Source organism: Pygocentrus nattereri, chromosome 27, assembly GCF_015220715.1.
Source record: "Pygocentrus nattereri isolate fPygNat1 chromosome 27, fPygNat1.pri, whole genome shotgun sequence".
In the NCBI taxonomy this organism is placed as follows: domain Eukaryota; kingdom Metazoa; phylum Chordata; class Actinopteri; order Characiformes; family Serrasalmidae; genus Pygocentrus; species Pygocentrus nattereri.
The window spans coordinates 10073023-10094499 of NC_051237.1; the positions used below are offsets into that span (position 1 = coordinate 10073023).

Sequence of the window (21477 nt, forward strand, 5' to 3'; positions counted from 1 at the left end):
GTGTCATTTAAGGTGGAACGGGGAAATTCGAGCAAGAACCTGACGAACGAGAAACTGACTTGAGCCTTTTTGTTGCTGGACAATATCCCATTGATTCACAGATTAAACGTATCAGAAAACCAGCTAGAGTGCATATAAATATAAAAGAGTCTGTCAATTTGTCTCTAAATTATCGACGTTCGTCTTGTAGTTATCTTTCTTTTCTTTGCCCTTTCGTTAGCTACTAGCTAGGCGATAATGTTTGCGTTGCTACGGCGACCATCAGTACGCGCCGATCATCAGGGTTAAAGGTCGGTAAATTAGCGGTTGGGCATTTGTATTAATGTATTGTCAAAAGCGTGGAGCTGGAGCTGTGTGTTAGACTGATCCGCAAACCTTTGCAAGGATTATTTTATTATTGCCTAAAACTCTAATTCTGTTGTGGAGTCTAAACAGGGCCGTAAAAAGCCACACGTGGCTCCGCTGGTGTAGTGATTGGGAAAATATCTACACAGCACTGTATAAGGTAACCTACACCACATGCACATATTCAGCTATAAAAAGAAAAATGAGCATGATAAATGATTATAGCTGACTCATTTTGAAAGTTAATGTATCTAACCATCGAATAGCCTCATTCACAGTATAGTTTACAGAGCAGCACTGCTGAAAGTACCCAGTGCACGTTCATTCACTAGAGCCCCCAGCTCAGCTAGAGCCCCCAACATTGGACTGCAGAGCAGTGGAGGCTGTAGAGGACAGTAGAGGCTGTTACTGCAGCAAAGAGGGACAAACTGTCTATAAAAGGTGCATAAGGCGATTTATTCTGTTTTATTTTTATTTTCTTACTAGTACAAATACCCTAGAAACTATGCAGAACATGATTTTACAAAATGATTTTAACAAACCCTGTTTGAAAACCTGTCTGTGTTTACACTGACCTCCTGTCAGTCATTTTCTAAGACACTTCCCAATGCATCATGTTTCCAACCCCTTATCTGTCTGCAGGGCAAAGAAAACATAGAAGAATCCTGTTAGCAACCTATACCACCAGGGTCTAGTACTTTGGGGGCAAAAACACACTGTGCTGTCTAAAGCCTAACAACAAGAAACATATTAAAACAAGAATCAACACTGGTAAATGCTTTTAAAGATGGAATTATTACATGTGAAGGGAATGAACACAGAATTAGTAATGTTCCTTCTAGACATATATGCGAACGGAACATGTCTAAAGTGTTGAGCTGTTTGAATTGCTGACTTTACATATGAAGATGCCCTTTTAAATAAACAACCATCACAGATTAGATTAAAAAAGTCTTTCTGAATAAGTTAACTGTAATGGTATGTCAATAGTTTACGAAGTGGAATGAATCAATACTTTGCCAAGGGGGAGGTACTGAAGAGTTTTGTAGTCCTCTCTTGGTATATGTACAGTATCTTTTAGCTAGGTTTCTGAAAGCAAGCACAACCTCCTGAGATACAGCAGTATTTACCCATGATTTTCACTATTATTGTATATTGGAAATTGATGTTTTACACTATGTAGTCTGTATACTATAGTATGTGGACACCACTTCTAATTTTTGAGTTCAGGTGTTTCAGCCACACCCATTGCTAGCAGGTAAATAAGAAGATTAATAATACAATTAAGTACATAGCCTTGTGTTTGCATGTGCTTAATACAACATGCAATCTCAATAGAGTGAATAGACTGGCAGTGTCACAGGATGCTACTTTTGTCATTAGTCAGTTTGTGAAATTTCTGTCCTGCTAGATATGCCCCTGTCAACTATAAGTGCTATTATTGTGAAATGAAGTGTCTAGGCACAACAACAGCTCAGCCACAAAGCAGTAGGCCACACAATCTCACAGAGTGAGCTGCTGACTACTGAAGCATGTAGCGTGTAAAAATCACCTGTCTTCTGTTGCATCACTCTCTACAGAGTCCCAAACCGCCTGTGGAAGCAACTTCATCTAACTTAACACAGAATGTGGTACATCAGAATACAAGTAACACAAGTAAGTGTGTTGTTATTGAACAAACCACTTTTTAGAGGGTACAAAAACATTGCAGACAATTATATGCTTCCAACCTTGTGGCAACGATTTGAGGAAGAGAGGAACACTGCTGGCACACACACACACTTCACTTCACCTCCACTGAACACTTTTGGGTTAGATTGAAATGTTAATTGTGAGCCAGACCTTCTCGCTCAATATCTCTGCCTGACCTCACAAATGCTCTTTTGACAGAGTGCATACAAATTCCCACAGGTGCAGTCCAAAATGTTGGACTATTCTGGAAAAGGCCTTCCAGAATAGTGTAGGATGTTATAGCTGCAAAAGAGGGCGGAGCAACTCCATGTTAATCTCCATGGTTTTGGAATGCAATGTCCAACACGATCATATGGGCACGATACATACTGTAGGTGTCCATACATTTTTGGCCATATGGTGTAGCTATGAAAAAGAAACACACTCAGTGTGCTCCACTGAGATGTAAACTGTCTCAAATATTTTGATCTCCTCACAAGCAACATTAGCACATGATCTTTTTTTTTTTACTTTTTATTATCTATATGTAAATAACAAAGAAAGACAATATCCCTAATAAACAGCCTACCATTGCTAGGAAATGAAGCAATGACAATCCTTGGTAATGCTAGCAAACTGTAAGTGAACTCAACACTGGACGGCGTCAGTTGTAGGGCCATGCATTGTGTTAATGGGTGGGAACAGGAGCATCAGTGTTATTGTTGTTATCTACTTAACCACTAGAGGTTGAGTGTCTTGAATCAATCTATCCATCCATACATCCATCCATCCATCTATTTCAGTTAGCCTGCATTTTCATGCCAACACCATTAACTCCTTATCTATCTTAGTTATCCTGCATTTTCATGAAAAGAAACATTAACCCCTTACAATTATACTAAGCCTGCAGTTTTAAGAGATTAAGTAACATAAAATCTGTATATTTTGGCAAGCATGTAATCTGTACTATAAGTACAAAATGCATGGGGTTCAATCATGGCTGTGCTCATATTTGTGTATGCTGCAGTCGTGTGCTCATGTCTTGGATCTGCAGCTCTGGTTAGCTGAACACAAGCAGCAGCTATCAGCCCACACCTGCTAAATACACAGCCATTCACACAAGTACACCCAGTAAATACACAGAAAGGCACATGAGCTTTATGCAATCATTGTGCAATTCTACAAACAAACTAACAAAAACCAGCAGCTGTAGTGCTGTGTATTAAGAATTAGTGTTTACGTTTTTTTTTTTATCTTCATCTTATAGATTTTAACATTTTGCTGATTAATGCAGGGACTTTATCTTATCTTCTGTTTTGTACCCATTCAGTCAAGGAGAACAGCCCCTACATGGAGACACACACATATGCAGTCATTTAGCAGGAACACTGTGAAGCAATTTGTCTTGCTACTCATGGTGACAAGTGTTGAAGCAAGAGTTTTGTAAAAATCCGTTTGATGTGACTTCCTCTTTTCTCTTTGTACAGTAGTGAACATTTATTTTAAAGACCGGTTTCTGAGACGTGGATTAAGTTTAGATTGGGACCAGATTAAGCCTAATCCTAAACTACAAAGACTCATTCATTTTAGTTCATAACATTCAAAACATTCATTTTAGTTCATTCATTGTAGTTTAGTTCTACAGTATCAGGACATATTTTGAGCAAAATTGGTCAGTTTATAACAAAATAATCATTAATCATACAGAGTAAAGGGGAGAACACTCAAACACTGGTAGGAAATTATAATAATCAAAAAGTCAATAAAAGAATTAAATGTAAAACAATAAACATATTATAGAGCATTACATTTCTGTGTGGATTTAAATTTGATAGGTAATACTAAATCAGGTGTCTGAATATAAGAAATCTTCATATATCTGCTTTCTCTGACAAAGTACTCACAATCCGTCCTCATACATACCTCCAGTGGTGTTAACACTGATAGCATAAGATGTTAATGATCATTGAAGTGTATGGGTATGCATGTGAAGACAAAAATATAATCTTGAACCAGGTGAACCTGGAATATTTTTAGCAATGCTTATTTGAACTGCAGGCAAGCATGCTCCCTAAACATGTACAATTTAAAAAGAACCAACCCTTGGCTTACCATATGATTGAAGTTTTTTAGCAGGCAATGCTGCCTTTGCCAAACCAAGAAAGAGAAATAGCAGTTACTTTGAAAGATTAGTTATTATTTAATGTGATAAATACCACCAGCATTCCAGAGTAGTTATTCTCCTTGTAGACCCAATGGCAGTCAGTCTCTGGTAACAGAACTCAGTGTTGTTGCTCAGTTTATTGAAATTGTTAGTGGGGTTCTGCAGGGTTCCACTTTTGGACCATTTATATTATATATTAAAGGGCCTGGAACACAAATTTACAATTGTAAGAATCACATTATGCAGATGATATATGTCCTTATAGGCGTCCTGAAGAATATTTTATATATATATATATATATATATATATTAAAAGCCTTTAATTGTATACAGTCTTCAGAATTTATTATATTTAATAGAGGTGTTCTGATTGTTAGAAGAAACATTTTGTAGGAACAGTTTAGGTAGCAAAAATTAATATTTCAATAATAAACTCATAGATAAACACACTGGGGTTTGGAATGTGTTTATTAAAAGGGGTCGTTTTTGTAAAAAGTCACATACACATTTCCGGCACTCTTACACTCTCAAAATATGTGCTAAAAATCTTACATGTCATTTCATACATACATACATACACACACACACACACACAATGCTATTCAAACACACAAAAACCTCTCATATACATGCCAACAGTCATCCCAAACAGCACCGCTAACACACACCACCAAACTTACCATCATAATTATCCCCTCCCATTTATTATAACTACACACACATCCAATCCCATTCCTCTCATCCCTGAGTGTGTCCTCATAGCTCATCGTGAGCAACTGCTTCTTCTGCTTTCAGTTTGAACTCCTCCTCAGTGATTTTCCCATCCTTGTTGCGGTCTTGGTTATGATACATGCTGTCTATGATTCGGTGTGGATCAAAACCAGGGGCCAAGCGACCTCTGCCTTCATTCACCTGCTGCTGGATGTAGTCTGAGAACTAGAGGGACAATAGATGTCATACAGACACAAAAAGACACCCAAATATGAACACATGCAAATGTAAGATGTAATGCTGTGATAAGAAATCTAAGAAAATCTTGTATCTTAGATTCCTTATGACAACAAGTTTCTTATTGGTGCAACTAACAGGTAACTTTCCTGTTGGTGCAGTCATTACATTTATGGATCATTTGTTCTGTATTTACTGGTACTGTTTCACCCAGATTTCCCCTTAGTGATGAAGTAAGTAAATAAGTAAGTATATAAGTCATTTGGATGATTCGTTGGTCACTGGTACACCAATCCAACATTTTCTCTCTCAACACTGACTCTGATAGTGATATTGGTTTATAATTATGATATGATAATTGATTAAATATGATAATTGGTTTATTGGTTTATACCAATTACAATTTTTTTTCTTCTTCATTTTTAAATCTGTATGCCTCATGTAATGTGCTATGGAACTGGCGAGTTCCAAAACATGAGATATCAATTTAACAAATTTTGTTAGGGATTTTTACAATGAGGCCCACTGGAGTATGAAATATTTTATATCCAACTATTTTCTTCTAATTTCTTTTAGGACTATGAAGACTAACTGATCACTGTAGACACCTTGACTAACACGCTATCGCCTCAAAATCACCCAAAAATCTGACAATTCATTTTCTCAGCCTACAAAGCTGTTGTGAAGCACAAAGGAATTAGAGAAGCGATCCTGGGCTTTTATTCTGATGCACTGTCACGCATTGTTATGAAGGGCTTTTATTTTGGCATGCTGCAGCACTCTTTAAAGAAACACATGGCTCATTTTATGTTTGCAAAGAGACTTGTTTCATCTCCTTAAACAAGGAAACAAGTTTATACTTAATGTCCATTATTATTTCTTGTCTTTACAGCATTCAGTCCCATTAATGAAACACATAAAAAGTAAGACTTTGATGTGCAACGTGTTTTGGAATGACACTTTTCCTTCTTTGAGCAACCATGACTTAGAAACGGTATCTACAGTGGATCAAGCACATCTGGCCAATATCTGATCTGTTTACTAAGGTCAGAATCAATGGTAATGCAAATCCATTCTATCTCTCTATCTGTCTGTCTGTCTGTCTATCTATCTATGTATGAAAGATGGAAGTGTTCTTACCATCTATTAAAATCATTTCATATCATTTTCTATTGGTCTGGCCATTGTGAAATATACTCATACTGCAAATGTGAAGAGCCAATAACAGCCATGATATCACACAAATATACAAATACACACATGCAGACACAGTAAGTCTGTACCTCAGTGGGGTCCACTTCTAAGTCCTTGTTTCTGTCCATTTCCTTGAAAAGGTCAGGTGACACATCTTCATTCCATACAAACATGTAACCCTCAGGAAGACCCTCCTCAACGCCAAACAGCTCAATATCAAACACCAGCACTGCACTGCCAGGGACCTCCCCATCTACAAACACATAATACACACAAATGCGCAAAAGTCATTACAGTGGCATTGCAGTACATTCATTATATCCAGCTAGTTGCATAACAGTGTTTTTGTTAAAGTGCATGTTTAATTCATAAATAGATAACCTGCATGCGATCCTACTTCTAGCAAGAATTCTATCTGCAATTGTTACTGCATGATTTCTGCACCCTCTAGTGGTTCCATCAAAAAAGCAGCTGAACTCTATATGACTTTTACAAATAATTCCACCCAGAGGCAGCAAGTAAATGTACATCTACATAAATGTTTGTACAATAGCATTCAATTAAATAGGTTTGAGCATATTATTCTACAGTCATGTGCAAAAGTTTGGGACACCTCTTGACAAATTACACGTTTTGTGGATTTTCAACAAATCATACTGTATGAAGGTTTTCAAACTTATGCATACATGCATACTTGTAACGTCTGATTTTATCACCCTCTGGTGGTTCTACTAGCCACTACAGAATCAAAACCAGGCCCTCCATTCAAATCCATTCAACCCAAAGAACCTACTAGCCAGTGGTTCTTTAAAGTTCTTTATAAATAAAGAGCAGAAAGTACAATAAACCACAAAACACCTATTTAAGTGACTATCACCACTTTTCTGTTTTTTGCGTATTTGTGTGTGTGCGTGAGAGAGAGATTAACGAATAGCATTAGACAGAGAGAGAAACATCCTTACCCACTCCTCTCTCTCCATAGCCAAGGTGAGGAGGCACAACCAGTTTGCGTTTCTCCCCCACACACATTTCCATGAGACCCTGTTCCATGCCTGGAATTACCTGTCCTGCTCCCAGAACCACATCATATGTCTTCCCATATCTGTGCCTACACATACATGCACACATGCACACACGCGCACACACACACAGTGTAATGGGGGAAGATATGTTAAACACTGCAGAAAGAAGAATAAAGTCTTTAACATTATAGCACCGTGCACCAACAACAACTGCTTCACAGACCACCGCAACTGCATGAATGAATTCTTTTAGATCTGTGTTTCAGCTGTGACGGGGTAAATGAAAAGCCAAACGGTTGGAATGTTGGAAATCACTTGTCATATTAATATTTTTTGTTTTTTGTGTTCAATCACTTATTTAATATACATATAAATTTTATAATATTTGACACCAAAATGTATTTTAATTCAATATTTCAAGTATTTTGGGATTCACAAGAAGTTAGTAAATGATGATAATAAATCAAAAAATGAGAAATTCTGGATATTTATATTATTATAACTTAGCTTTCTAAGTAATTTTGAAATCTTCTACAGCTCTGTTGATTATTCTTCTTTTTACACCTTCCTATTTTTTATTTGAGACCTGTGAAATTGCACAGGACTAACATATTACAATCACTTTATTAGGAATGCACCTATATGGGAACTGTGGGCTGATACCAATAACTGATATTTTTCGTGTACGTTTCTGTCAGTCCTGATCTGATAAATAAATACAGAAAATAAGACTAAATCTACCTGGATTAGCATTACATTTTTAAATGTTAAAATGCAAAAAAAATGGAATTTAATACAGCAATTTTAGCACACTAGCCCAGATTCATCTGCTCTTCCAGAGTACAATAAATCTATCATCAAATACATTTTTAAATATCAGTTAAATCTGGCCATTGCCAATATTTTTTAAGCCATTATCTGCAAGTACTAGTATGAATCTGATTTCATTGTGCGTTTATTTTATTGAAAATGTTGATTCCAAACTTTTGAACATCCATTTAGCCCTAAACCCTTACATTCTCAGCTTATTAAACCAAAATAAAAATGATATGGCTGTACCAACATATGAACATTCATATGAAGAGGTTTATGTATGTATATATGTGTGTGTGTGTGTTACTAACGAGGAGTCGATGTAGGTGCCGTCCAAAAGTGAGGCATTGTAGTGGTATTTGACAAAGTCCCCACGTTTGGTGGTGTAGCCACACTGCTCTGGCTTTTCTTTGGTTATCTGCACTGTATCAGATGGGTTGTGGAAGTCAATGATTAGGACTTCAAACACCAGCACAGCAGAACCAGGGATCTTAGTGCCTGAGAGAAAGGAAGAGAGAGAAAGAGAGAAAGAAAGTTGACCATTATTGTGCCTGCAGAGAGAGTAAGGACTGTAGGGATATCAGCAATACTGTTTTTAGATTTTTAACTTCAAATGACTCAAAGACACGGCACTGTCGCTACACACCTGTCCCCTCCTCTCCATACGCAAGGTGAGGTGGGATGGTGATCCTCCTGCGCTCCCCGACACACACACCCAGAAGACCTTGGTCCATCCCAGCAATCACATAGCCTTTCCCAATGTATGTGTCATAGGTACGATTCCTTGAGTAACTGAAATACAAACATAACACAAACATTAACATGCAGCATAGAAGCAATAGACATTACCACTTATCAAACATTGAGTGTAGGTTAACTAGAGATTTCAAATGATGCAGTACCAGGTATAAGTATCAGGCTAATATCAACTGAAATTAAGAGGAGGGAAAAAAGCATGAATCTGATCCAATCCTTTCACAAATCTAAGCTGAAAGAGCACACAGTCACACTGTGTGATGTGATGTTGTTGATGTTGTGTATTTCTTCCTGTGGAGTAGAGTTTCAGTATTTTGAGCATCATAATAGTTTTATCCTTCATGAAAGGGCTTAATTTAGCTATTTAATAGCTATTTATAAAAATTAGTAGTTTTTAAAGAAAAAAAAGTCTTGTCTTTCGCTCACCTGGAGTCAAAGAAGGTTCCATCCAGCAGTGTCCCATTGTAGTGATAGCGCATGAAGTCTCCCTCTTTGCTCTTACGAGGGCAGGAGTCTGGAAGACTCTGGACCTCCACTGTGATTTCATCTTTGGGGTTATGAAGGTCCAACAGAACCACATCAAACACCAGAGAAGCCTGAGCAGGGATATCACTGCCTGAGGAGAGAGAGACAGGGTGAGACAGGAAGCAATCTCCTTTCACTACTTGTTTTCCAGAAGAACTCTAGCGCTTAGATGAAGAAGTGACGTTACACATCATATATGTGTGGAATGCAATGAGGCTTCTCAGTTTAATTGCTTATGAGGGGAAATAATTATGCTACACTTTAAGTAGGCCTAAATATAAGCAACAACAATAACATCCAATAATATTTCTTCTATCAGTGCTTCATACTACACTTTGAAGTGTTATATTCTATATTTTGACCAGAGAACTCATGCAATTATTGCGATCATTCTACTTTATCATCATTCTATCATCTACTCTACAATTCTCCAGCTATAACAGCCTCCATTATTCTGGGAAGCCTTTCCAAAGAAAAAAACATTTGTGAGGTCAGGCAATGATGTCTGGCTCACAATCAACATTCCAATTTGTCAAACCATGTCTTTATGGACCTCACTTTGTACACAGAGGCACAGGCAGGCTGGCACACTAAAGAATGTTCCCCAAACTGTTGTCACAAAATTAGAAGCATATAATTGTCCAAAATGTCTTTCCATGCCGTATCATTGACATTAGCCTTCATAAGAACTGCGAGGCCAAGCCCAAACCCTGAAAAACAACCCCAGATCATTACCTTTCCCCATCAAACTTTACTGTTGGCACTATGCACTCCAGTACGTTGCATTCTCCAGACATCCGCCAAACCTAGACTCATCAGTCAGACTGTTAAATAGTGAAGCGTGACTCATCACTCCAGGAAACATGTTTCCATTGTGCCAGTCTAATGGCAACGTGCTACTTATTTCTTTTAATTCCTAATTTTAATTTAACCTTGGAGACTCACCACTACTCCTACTCTGGAACAAGTGAACTTCCCTTTGGGGTCAATAAAGTTCTTATCTTGTTTATATCGTTTAACTTGCACAACCCATCTATCTCACATACAACAGAACTCTGAGTTGTGATCACTTCTACCACACATTATTATTTCAGTAACCTGCTTTCTTCTCCTTCTAATCTCTTTCAGCTATAAACCTTCACCCAAATAAACAAACCAACATGCATATCAGAGTTTGCTCTGATGGCCAGCCAGTGATTCACCTCAAGTGTCTGTCGCACTTCCAGATTTCAGGAAAGGTTCCAAGATTTTAATATGGCAATGGCACATAATCATAGTTACCATCTCCATGTTCTCCATAGCCAAGTGAGGGAGGCATGGTGATGATACGTTTTTCTCCCACACACATTCCCAGTAGCCCCTGGTCCATGCCAGCAATCAGCCAGCCAATCCCCACATACGTATCATAGGTCCTCATGCGTGTGTGACTAATGAAACAGAGCAAAAAGAAGCACTAATTATAACAATTCACTGCAAAACACATACAAACAGAAACCCCCAAAGCATTGTTTCCTGGAGGAAGAATGTCAGTTACCTTAACCTTTGTTTATGCTTGTAAACTGCAAAGGCCCATGCGTGAGCCAACACTTCAATTTGTGACACCTCATATTAGTTTTATTGATAGTAGTCATTAAACATTATTAACTAAATAATAAGCCTGCATTTTAAATGGGAATTCCACTAATGTATCAAAATGTCTGCATAATAAAGGGTCAAGATGTAAACAACGTCATTCAAAGTGATTTGATGTGAAACACGCCATTCTAGACACTTACTGAGTCAGGCAGTGATAAGAACAAGATGTCCGAAGCATGAAATACCTCTAAAAACTACAAGCAGTTCTGATATTAAGTGGTTGAGATTTTACATTCAATTCTGCCTGATGTCAGGCACATTGATTTGCAATAGTTTTGCAAAGATTTTGTCCTAAAACATATTTTAAAAAATTAAGGTGGAAAGGTTTATGCAAGATGTTGTAAGGCAAAATAAAACCTAAAGAAAGCTTTTTTTCAGCTTTACCACTGGTGATAATCAATATCAAGATTTCACTGGTGATTTCCAATAGCAAATAAAATGGATATCTTTGCACTGTAGACAACATGACCCTTGTTTTTTTTCCTCACCATTGTAAAGAAATTTTACTTAGCGAGTTTCAAAATAAATGCACCATTTCCCATCAAACTACTCTGAATGACTGAATGACAACTGAATTATTCAGAAATGTCAACATTTTTTAAATTTACAGAAATTACAGAAATTTGGCTCCAGACACCTACCGACTTAGAGAATGAGCAGAAACACTGAAAGAAACTCAAAAGGCAGAGTTAAAAGTCAAACTGTATTACAATGTTAGCTGTGGCTGGTGGTTTACTGCTGTCAGTACTTCTATGGGAGATGTTCTGTGTTTCCTCACCTGGAGTCAAACAATGTGCCATCAAGTAGAGTGCCATTGTAGTGATAGCGTACATAGTCAGAGACCTCCACAGCGCGGCCACATTTCTCTGGCTTGTAATAAGTCTGAATCTGCACCTTATCTTCTGGGTTCCAGATATCCAGCATCAGCACATCAAAGTGCAGGATTGAATCTGGAGGGATGATGTCACCTGGAGGATGAAGGTACATCCTTAACAACTGGGTTATTAGTGAGAATACTCTACAACTGTACAGCACTGCTGACAGCTGGGGATGGGCAATATGGCAAAAATATAACATCACAATACTTAAAGATATTTTCATGATGCATGATACTGCATCACATTATTTGGTTTTTCTGAGGTTTCTAAATTGGAACAGCCAAAAAACAACCACATTTTTAAAAAATGCTATCTAAAACTTGGAACAATAATTTTCAGTCAGTATTTCATTTCAGTTTTTTTGTTGTTGTGCTGCTGATAAATTTTAGCTTAGCAAAGCAAACACCAACTTGGAACTATGTGAAGTTTTAGAAGGGCAAGATGGTTGTATGAAAAGAGGAGTACGGGCATGATAAGCAAATAAGAAATACATGTATCCACCCAATACAATAGCATCTGTATAGATCTGTGAAAAGCATGCAAAAGTACTAAAATTACTTTTATCTTGACTTGTAATCTCATAAGAAGTTAGTTGGGTCTAATTTGATTTCAATTTGTGTTTTCATGTCACTTTAAGCATTTGTTCATATGCATGAGTGCACACACAACACAATTTCACTCATCTGAGCTTTATTTTCTCACTAACTAGTACCAACATGTGGACATGGCTCAAAATTCCTTTCCAAAGTCACTCCCTTCAGCAGTCCCCACCCCCAGCTATTCTCTCTCTCTCTCTCTCTCTCTCTCTCTCTCTCTCTCTTCTCTCTCTCTCTCACACACACACACACACACACACACTCTCCCTCTTCCACCCCCACAACCAGCATCCTCTTCTCTAGCCTACATGAACACCTTCCCCCTCTTCCCCCTATGCCACACAACACCCCCACTGCTCCTACACCATAAATCAGGGTTTATGGGAACTGTATGCCTCAGCCAGGTAAACCGTATCAGGAACATATTTAAACAGAAAACAATATATGAGGAACTCAAAGACTGAGATGGAGAACACTCTGCTGATGCACTCTATATATACATAAACAGTAGAATAACACAAGAAGATCAATAATATGATGGTGTATAAAATGATATACATCTTCATATCATCTGGCTTACTGGTCCTCTTATTAAACCTACTGTAAGTGTGAGTGCATCCTAAATATAACACAAATTTACCATAGCCGTTCTTCCCGTAGGCCAGCTCTGGGGGGATTTTGACAAGACTTCTCTCGTTCACACACATGCCCACTAATGCTTTGTCCATCCCGGCAATCAGCTGACCCCGGCCAACAAACACATTGTACGTGGTGCCACGATCATAACTGCAAAGAGAGAGAGAGAGGTTAGCAACTGAACACGTGCTACTAATCGGCACTAAATATTCTCTTTATGCTCTTTACGGTTAGGTCTAATAGGGAAGCCGCAGCTCAGGAAGAAAACTGCTGCAGTTTGACCGCCAGTCATCTCAGAGGGCCCATCTGCTGTTCTCATTCATTCGTGCATGAGGTCCACAGACCGCTTCGATTCATGCACTGTTTAATTTACTCCTTCGGGAATCATAGCTACTTGTTTTCATGACAATTTTATTGCATTTTTAATTTATAAATTATTATATATACATTATTACTCCAGACACACTTTCTGTTTTGCCTGCGTGGCTGAAACATACGCTCCGCTCACTGCATGACACAGGAGAAGCGCGCTGTCCCACGGCAGCAGAGATTTGCAGTATTTTTCCTCTTTCTGTTGTTGTATGTTACCTGGAATCAAACTTCTTGCCGTCAGGGAACATGCCATTGTAGTGATACCGGACGAAGTCCCCCTGCTGCACGGCTCGGTCGCATTTCTCAGGCGTGAACGTTTTTTCCACGACGATGTCATCTAACGGCACCGGCGGTGCGTTACACGCCACAAAACTGACAAGAAAAGCCATAAAGATCATCCTCCCCGTTATCCGCTGTATCATCTTCCCTCTGGACTCTGTAAGGCTTGGTGAGTCTTCTCTGCCCGAGTGCTCCTGCGCAGCAGCCCCCACAACTCTCTCCGAGCACCTCAGAGGCCGCAGACTCTCGGCGCAGATTTGTAGACGTGGTACCGCAGGCCGGACCTTCGACTAGAGGTTTTCTTTCAAAGCTGCTAAACTTTTCCTCAGGCTTTCGTGTCGTCCTGTTTTTTTATCGCACCCGTATTCCGGAAAGTCCCGCCTCCTCCGCTCGGTTCGCTAGCAGTCCGTACTGCGGGATTGGCGGGTGGGGTTCCGTCTCCTCCGCTCGGTTCGCTAGCAGTCCGTACTGCGAGATTGGCGGGTGGGGTTCCGTCTCCTCCGCTGCAACTGGCTCCTATGTGGTCATTAGGGCAGCCAAACAACAGGGTTGCCTATGAGCGCTAAGACTGGTAGAGCCCTGTTTCCTGCACTGTGATTGGCCAATGTTGACGGACTGGCTGTGTGTACGAACTACCAGCCAATCCCAGCGCAGGAGACAGGATACCGCTAGGCAACCGTGGCAGGAGCGCAGGAAGCGCAGATTTAGTGGGAATACGGGTGGAAAAAAAATAAATAACATGAGACGGTATCACATTACACAGGAAAATCGCGCATGGGCGCGGGATGAGCGCGGCGTTTCCAACGTGGCAGAGTGGGGAGGAGGAGAAACTTTACGATGGGGGTCGTAGGAGTGTAGAATTATAGATGACCAGAAGCAGTGGGAAAAGACTCAGGCCCAAAGGCTGCTGGCCTAGTCTACACAGCAAAATCCCAAGTGATGAATGAGCTCTTACTGTGTTCCTCTGGACTTCACAGAGCACTGTAGTTAATTCAACAATTGAGATTCAACATAGTTGTTAACTCAACATTGTAGGTGCCCATTAACCCAGTTCTGAACCAAACTAATCAAACTGGCACTAGTTTTGCTGGATCAGTGTGGCTGTATTCATTTAACCTCAGTGGCCTCAGCTTGTGCAATGGACAACACATTGACAGAAAGTTAAATAAAGATATATTCTCTCTTCTCAAAAAGTCATTTTATAATTTAATACTGTAAACGTTCGTTCAAAACTGTAATGCTAATGAAACACTGGGGATTTACTGGACTTAATCAGACATGTCCCTAATAGGGGACACTTTAAAAAGCTCTTATGCCAATTTCAGCAGATGTGTGATAGAGAACTCTAAATGAGCAAAATAAGATCACTCTTAGTGGGAAAATGAATGAAATAAGGGTCCTGTCCTGTTTTACCATACAACTCACAACTGTCCTAATGTCTCAAAGGTGAACTCACTGCTTCGGCTTCACGGTGATTTACTCGCACGGCTTGCTGTGTTTAATGAGGACATCATGACAAATAAATGCAGATGTGAGCTGCTGTAAATGACTGGGGGGAAGGGAGGGGGACGGGAGAGGGGGTTGTAGGGCAGGCCGTGTGGACGTGGAGAGCCAGCTGGGCGCCTCCTTCCCCCGTCCTCCTCCTCCTCCTCCTCCTCCAACTTTCGTCCAAACTCTTACATTGGACCAAAATGGCCTCCTGTCCGCTGTGTCTCGCTCTCGCTCTGTTTTCCTTCGCTTTTCCGCCGCTCTCTCGCGCGCAGTATGAGAAGTATAGCTTCCGCAGCTTCCCGCGCCACGAGCTCATGCCGCTGGACTCCGCGTACCGCCACGCGCTGGACCAGTACACCTCGGAGAAGTGGCCCGACGCGGTGGAGTATCTGGAGGTGAGTCTGCGCTTGTACCGGCTGCTGCGCGACAGCGAGGCGTTCTGCAACCTCAACTGCAGCTCGGTGCGCCTGGACGACGAGAGCCGCTTCGACGCTTTTCCCGAGTTGCACGCCTTCGGTAACGTGATGAAGCGCGCGCAGTGCCTGAAGCGCTGCAAACAGGGCCTGCCCGCGTTCCGCCAGACCATGCCCAGCCGCGAGACTGTGGAGGACTTCGAGAGACGCGAGCCTTACAAGTACCTGCAGTTCGCTTACTTCAAGGTGAGTAATGCGCCAGGGGGCTCTCTATTTGCACCCCCACCACCGTCACCCACCCCCCACTCACTCCTGCTAAGGGTTCTCAGTGCTGGTTCCCACTGGACTTTGCTTGATTCTAGTATGCAGTTTAGTTTGCTTATATCAATTTATTTTACTTATGCTGTTCTCGTTTAAGTCTTTTTTCTCCAAAATTATAAAATTAATTTAAAAAAAGTTTAAGACAACCTACTTCTCAGCTTTTTCAGTAGACCTTAATCCATGCCCACTAGTTGAGTTGTGAAGTCAGTTGCCTCAACATTTTAAGTTGACCTGTCATGTTGTATTACAACGTGGCTGTATTAGAGCGCAATAATAACTAAAGTACGCAAGATAGGAGTAGGACAAGGATTGGGCACCACTGGAATAAAGCACTGAGTGACAAAACCTCCAGCATTTGAACATGTAGCTTATTTTGAATGTTATTTTGGATATAATACGTGCAGTTTCCTTAACTTAATCTGAAGTAACATTCAGCTGCATCAGTGGTTCTCAGCTCTGATCTGCACAATTTCATTTATTCCTTGCCTCAAGTTACCTTAGTGAGTTGGGTCAGGTATGTAGGGGTGTAAAATAGTTTAAACTGTGCAAGGCTGGGGGTCCCCAGGACTGGTGTTGAAAAGCTCTGAGCTAAAGAATGTGTGGTAAGTGTGTTTGTGCACATGTGTGTTTCAGAGTGACAACCTGGCCAAAGCTGTGTCTGCGGCCCACACTTTCCTGCTGAAGCATCCTGATGATGAGATGATGCAGAGGAACATGAACTACTACAAGAGCCTGCCAGGAGCGGAAGAGCACCTTAAAGACCTGGAGACCAAGTCATATGAGGCAAGACACACACGTACATACGCTTCTCATATGTACACTAAAAGGGCTCATAGCTTACATTTTTCTTGTGTTTTCTTTTTTACCACTTATGGCGTTTGGTATTATGTGCCAATCAGAATTCATTTTTACATGACCATTTCCAGCCACTCTTTGTCCCTTATAATTAAACAGGCTGTTTTTTGTTGCTGTGCCTTTAAGACTGATATATGTAAATGATCTCTGTTCCTATTGGCTACCGTGCATTGTACTTTATTCAAAATGAAGAAAACACTCCTTATAACTTTAGCTTTAATGAGCAGAGCTAAACTGCTGTAGGCTGAATAGGTAGATATATGTAAATGAGTTGGTTTTTGTGACCTCACAAAACTATTGAATTCAAAACAGGCTGTTTTTGCCGCTTAGTTTCTGAATATACTGGAGAGTAAATCGTATGTTAATTAAGTAATTCATTCGTTAAGTAATTCTTTTCAAACTCACAAAAAGTGGCTTTAGCAAGATAAAGCCCCTTTAAGTTGAGGTGTTTTTATACCGCAGGATTGTGCTGTTTTGGAATTTGTGAAATAATTTTATAAAGGTGCATGTAGCATTTTCCCATGTTACAAATACACTACCTTTCAAAAGTTTGGAATCATGCTATATTTAACATTTTTGTTATTTTACATAAAATAAGTTATACAGTGTGGATTTACAGTGTGGAAACATTTGCCAAAATGTATTTAGAATTTTTTATTCTACATTACAAGAATCTTGTGAACAGGTGAATAAAATGCTAAATACTATACTGTAATTATCTATTTAGATTAATATTTTTGTCAAGTAATCTGCATTGAGATTTGATCTCCACTTTGAGTATGATGAATTCTGTATATTAATTATACTTAATTCTCAAGGCTATACAACTTTCTAAGTCATTTTAGAATATATTATGGCTCCAAGTGACAGACCCTAATGGATTGCGTGTTCTTCCACAGGCACTGTTTATTCGAGCAGTCCGGGCATATAACGGTGATAACTACCGCACATCTGTGGCAGACATGGAGCTGGCACTCCGAGACTTCTTAAAGGTTTATGATGAATGTATTGCTGCTTCAGAGGGTCCCAGAGAAATAAGAGACTTTAAAGATTTTTACCCCTCCATTGCAGGTTGGTTTACACTTTGTCAGATAAAAATGCAAGGTATAAACTCTTTTCGGTAAAGGGTCAGATCTTTTTGTATGAGTGTTTACATATTGTTTTTATAGGATTTGTTAACCTTTTAGTTTCATTTTAAAACTACTAATAATAATTTAATGGGTTTCTCTCAATTCTCACTCTTTCTCAATCTATAGATCACTATACTGAGGTTCTTGAACGGAAGGTTCAGTGTGAGAGCGATCTGACCCCCGTGGTAGGTGGATTTGTTGTGGAGAAGTTTGTGGCGACTATGTATCACTACCTGCAGTTTGCCTATTATAAATGTAAGTCAAAAAATCTCGCAAAAAAATATATTATACACTTCAAACCTCAATGGAAATATAGGTGCTATAGTAAGGCTGCCATTATTGCTTAGTGTGTTAATGTGTGTGTCACTTGTCGTTCTTAGTGAATGACCTGAAGAATGCAGTTCCGTGTGTAGCCAGCTACATGCTCTTTGATCCAAGTGATGAGGTGATGAAGAATAATGTGGTGTATTATCAGTACCACAGAGAGAAGTGGGGACTCATTGATGAAGACTTTCTACCCAGACCAGTCAGTATTGCACGTTTTCATCAATACGGGCACCTGTACTAGGGATATGCATTCTGACTAGTTTTGACATTTGATCAGGGAAGAAAAAAAAACATGCTTTTTGTGTATTTTCATCAAAAACAATTTAACAACATGAACAAAAATTTAGCCACTCACAGAGGTGTAAATGTGAAAATATATCTTATTCAAAAATGACTGTGCAAGTAATAGAGTCTGACTTTAGGTAAAGAACTGATGGGCTAATGTTAACATTAAAGACAAACAGTGCAGTGGTAGATGTTGATAAATTGTGGGCTTCTGTTCACATCGTTTTTCTCAGTTGATGATGTGACAGCTAAGAACAACTTTTCATTGTTTTTGGCTATAGCTAATTCTAGCTAGAACTGTTATCCCAGTTATAGACAGTTTCTTTTTCGTGCTAGCTGGCTAATGCAGAAGTAAGTGAGATAGCTAACATTACTGTTAGGAAGCTGAATATCACATTGTAGTTAAAGAACCCTGATGAATGAAAACACAAAAAGGATTCAAACTGATGAGGTTGAGGGAGGCAGTGCTGTGTTGCAGAATATTACATAGCAGGAAAAACAACATATTTTTCTGCTTGATTTACATGAGTAATTGTATGTTTTACTGGTTTATGCATGGCTGTTAACAGGAGGCAGTACGGTACCACAATCAGACAACGCTGCAGCTGCAGATGTTGAAATTTGCCAGAGAAAAACTCCGGCAAGATGATGAGGTGAGCACAATAGAATATGGTTGTGTTTATCAGGATGATTATGTCAATATTAACATTTATCTCATAACACTTTTGTTATTAAGTCAGGAATTACAGAGGTCATATTACCATCCCATGTTCACTAAGAGAGAATGTAAATATTCACATTCTGGGTTTTGTTTTGCATCTTTTGACATTGTCATTGACATAATATGTACTAAAACTGATATGCCGATTTCTGCTATTCCTGTAATACAAAATCAGCAATTAGCATAAGCACTTTCCAAGCTCATGCTCAATATAAGCAAAATCATAGGAAAGAGACAATCACAGGGTGAAATAAAGGTAATACTTATTTCTTTCCTAATTTTACTTAATGACGTTCACCATAACATATACACATATGTTTGCTCATATTAAAAATATAAGGGCAAATTTTTTTATTAAATTATATACATGAGATGTTTTAAATTATAGGTGCTAAACAAGCATGTAGTAAGTGCACATATGTCAATACATTGAAATATATGCACATGTAAATGGAAATATATGCAGTATTGCCCATTTTTACTATTTACAAAATTACCTTTAGACCAAATGTAGCCAAGGAAACTGCAAACTGCATGTCAGTCTTCACACAGTTGCTTTAAACTGTGTCCAGTGATTCAGCATAGGCTTGCTTTTTGTAGATTCAGACACCATATCTATTAAAATGGACAAAAGTATGTTGTACAGCTAAAACAGCAGCTGTCCTGAAGCCTGACTTTTGTCTGTTTGTGTCCAGACTTTGGACATCAAGTATGTTGTGGCCGATAAACTACATTTGGTGTAAGGAGAAACATATTAGATTTTTCAGTGAACTATCCCTTTAAGGTTGACACCGAATGAATGAAAGCCAATAAATCTGAGCAGTGAAGAGTTTTGGTTGCTGGTTATTGGCATCTGTAGTGTCAGTGGTTGAGTTGGAATGAGTAGATTGTGCCTCTCTCAGTGCCTGCTGTAACACATTTAGCCACTAGAGTGCAGAGCGTGCTTAAGTTTTCAGAACCAGCAGCACAGCACTGTCCTCTAGCGGCTGAACCCTGAACGTAGTCTTAAACATGCAAAAGCTAAATTGCTGTAAATACTTCAGCCCTGGCCCATTTTGTGATTACAGCTGTCTTGTTCCCTCCCTCCCTCCCTCTCTCTCTCTCTCTCTCTCTCTCAGGGAGAAGTTTTGGAGTTTCTAGATGAGGTTCTGGAGGCTGAAGAGGAATAGGCTAATGAAAATTTTTTTTTGTACTGAAAATAACAAAACCAAAAAGTGAGGAAAAAACAGAACTATGAACTATGAGTATTTCCAGTGTGAGTATGTTTGCTATATTTATTTCAGGTGACCGGGGGCCTTTTTAATCTATATCTACCAATCTCATGATCCATAAAAACACATTGACAATCATTAGTACAATGCAACATTACTGAAGAGTCACTGTAATTCTGAGGGACAAATCAAAAATTGTCATTTGTTTATCTTTTATAATAAATTACAGTGTTCTGTATTCACTGCAGTCACATGTTATTCTTCTATGCTGAAAGTGTAAGTACATACCAATTCCTTATTATGCATTTTTATTCAAAAGACGTTTTGCTAAATATATTCTTAGGGAGGTCTTTTGTGGAATATTCCGGCAAGAACACAAAGTAATCATTCCTTCATTTAAAAGCATAACACGAAACACTGTCATATTATATTGGTCTTAAAGAATTGTGAATATCTTTGGCTGAGGTTCTGTGGTACTAATATTAGCTCATGGTAATGGTATCAAGGTGCTTGGTTACTGACATTTATTTCATTGCTAAGAGCTAAATAATGTCATTCAGGTGGTTTGATATTAAATGCCCTGTTCTAGAGCACCTTATTGGGTCATAATTGTTCACAACGGTGGTGTTAGGAACCAGACATCTAAAAACATCTAATATATCTAAAAGCTCCCTCACAGGGAGTTATTGCATTAAATTGATACAAAATACATTGCCTGCTACCTAAAAACGTTATAAGGTTATGATAGTTCTGGGAAGATTTTGGCCTAAAGTGTATTTATTGTTTAAAGTCCATTGGTGGTAGAGAGCTACATGCAGAGTATTGTAAGGCAAAGCAGTAGACGTAGTAAAACCAAAAGAATCTTATTTTCTCAGGTTTACCACTATTT

General features: G+C 39.1%; 2 protein-coding genes across 2 annotated transcripts; one reads left to right on the forward strand and one right to left on the reverse strand.

The window, feature by feature from the left end:
• Window positions 1-4630: 4630 nt before the first annotated feature.
• fkbp9 (FKBP prolyl isomerase 9) lies at window positions 4631-14529 on the reverse strand. Its single transcript, XM_017695571.2, has 10 exons — window positions 13772-14529; window positions 13188-13333; window positions 11852-12041; window positions 10720-10865; window positions 9340-9529; window positions 8804-8949; window positions 8469-8655; window positions 7285-7430; window positions 6412-6575; window positions 4631-5116 (listed from the first exon to the last, which is right to left on the reverse strand). The coding sequence occupies exons 1-10, from the start codon at window positions 13975-13977 to the stop codon at window positions 4937-4939; spliced, it is 1701 nt and encodes a 566-aa protein (XP_017551060.1). The 5' UTR covers window positions 13978-14529; the 3' UTR covers window positions 4631-4936.
• Window positions 14530-15477: 948 nt separating this feature from the next.
• On the forward strand, window positions 15478-20826 carry LOC108424751 (cartilage associated protein). Its single transcript, XM_017692967.2, has 7 exons — window positions 15478-15984; window positions 16693-16842; window positions 17814-17985; window positions 18171-18299; window positions 18425-18570; window positions 19226-19309; window positions 20496-20826. The coding sequence occupies exons 1-7, from the start codon at window positions 15526-15528 to the stop codon at window positions 20544-20546; spliced, it is 1191 nt and encodes a 396-aa protein (XP_017548456.1). The 5' UTR covers window positions 15478-15525; the 3' UTR covers window positions 20547-20826.
• Window positions 20827-21477: the final 651 nt, after the last annotated feature.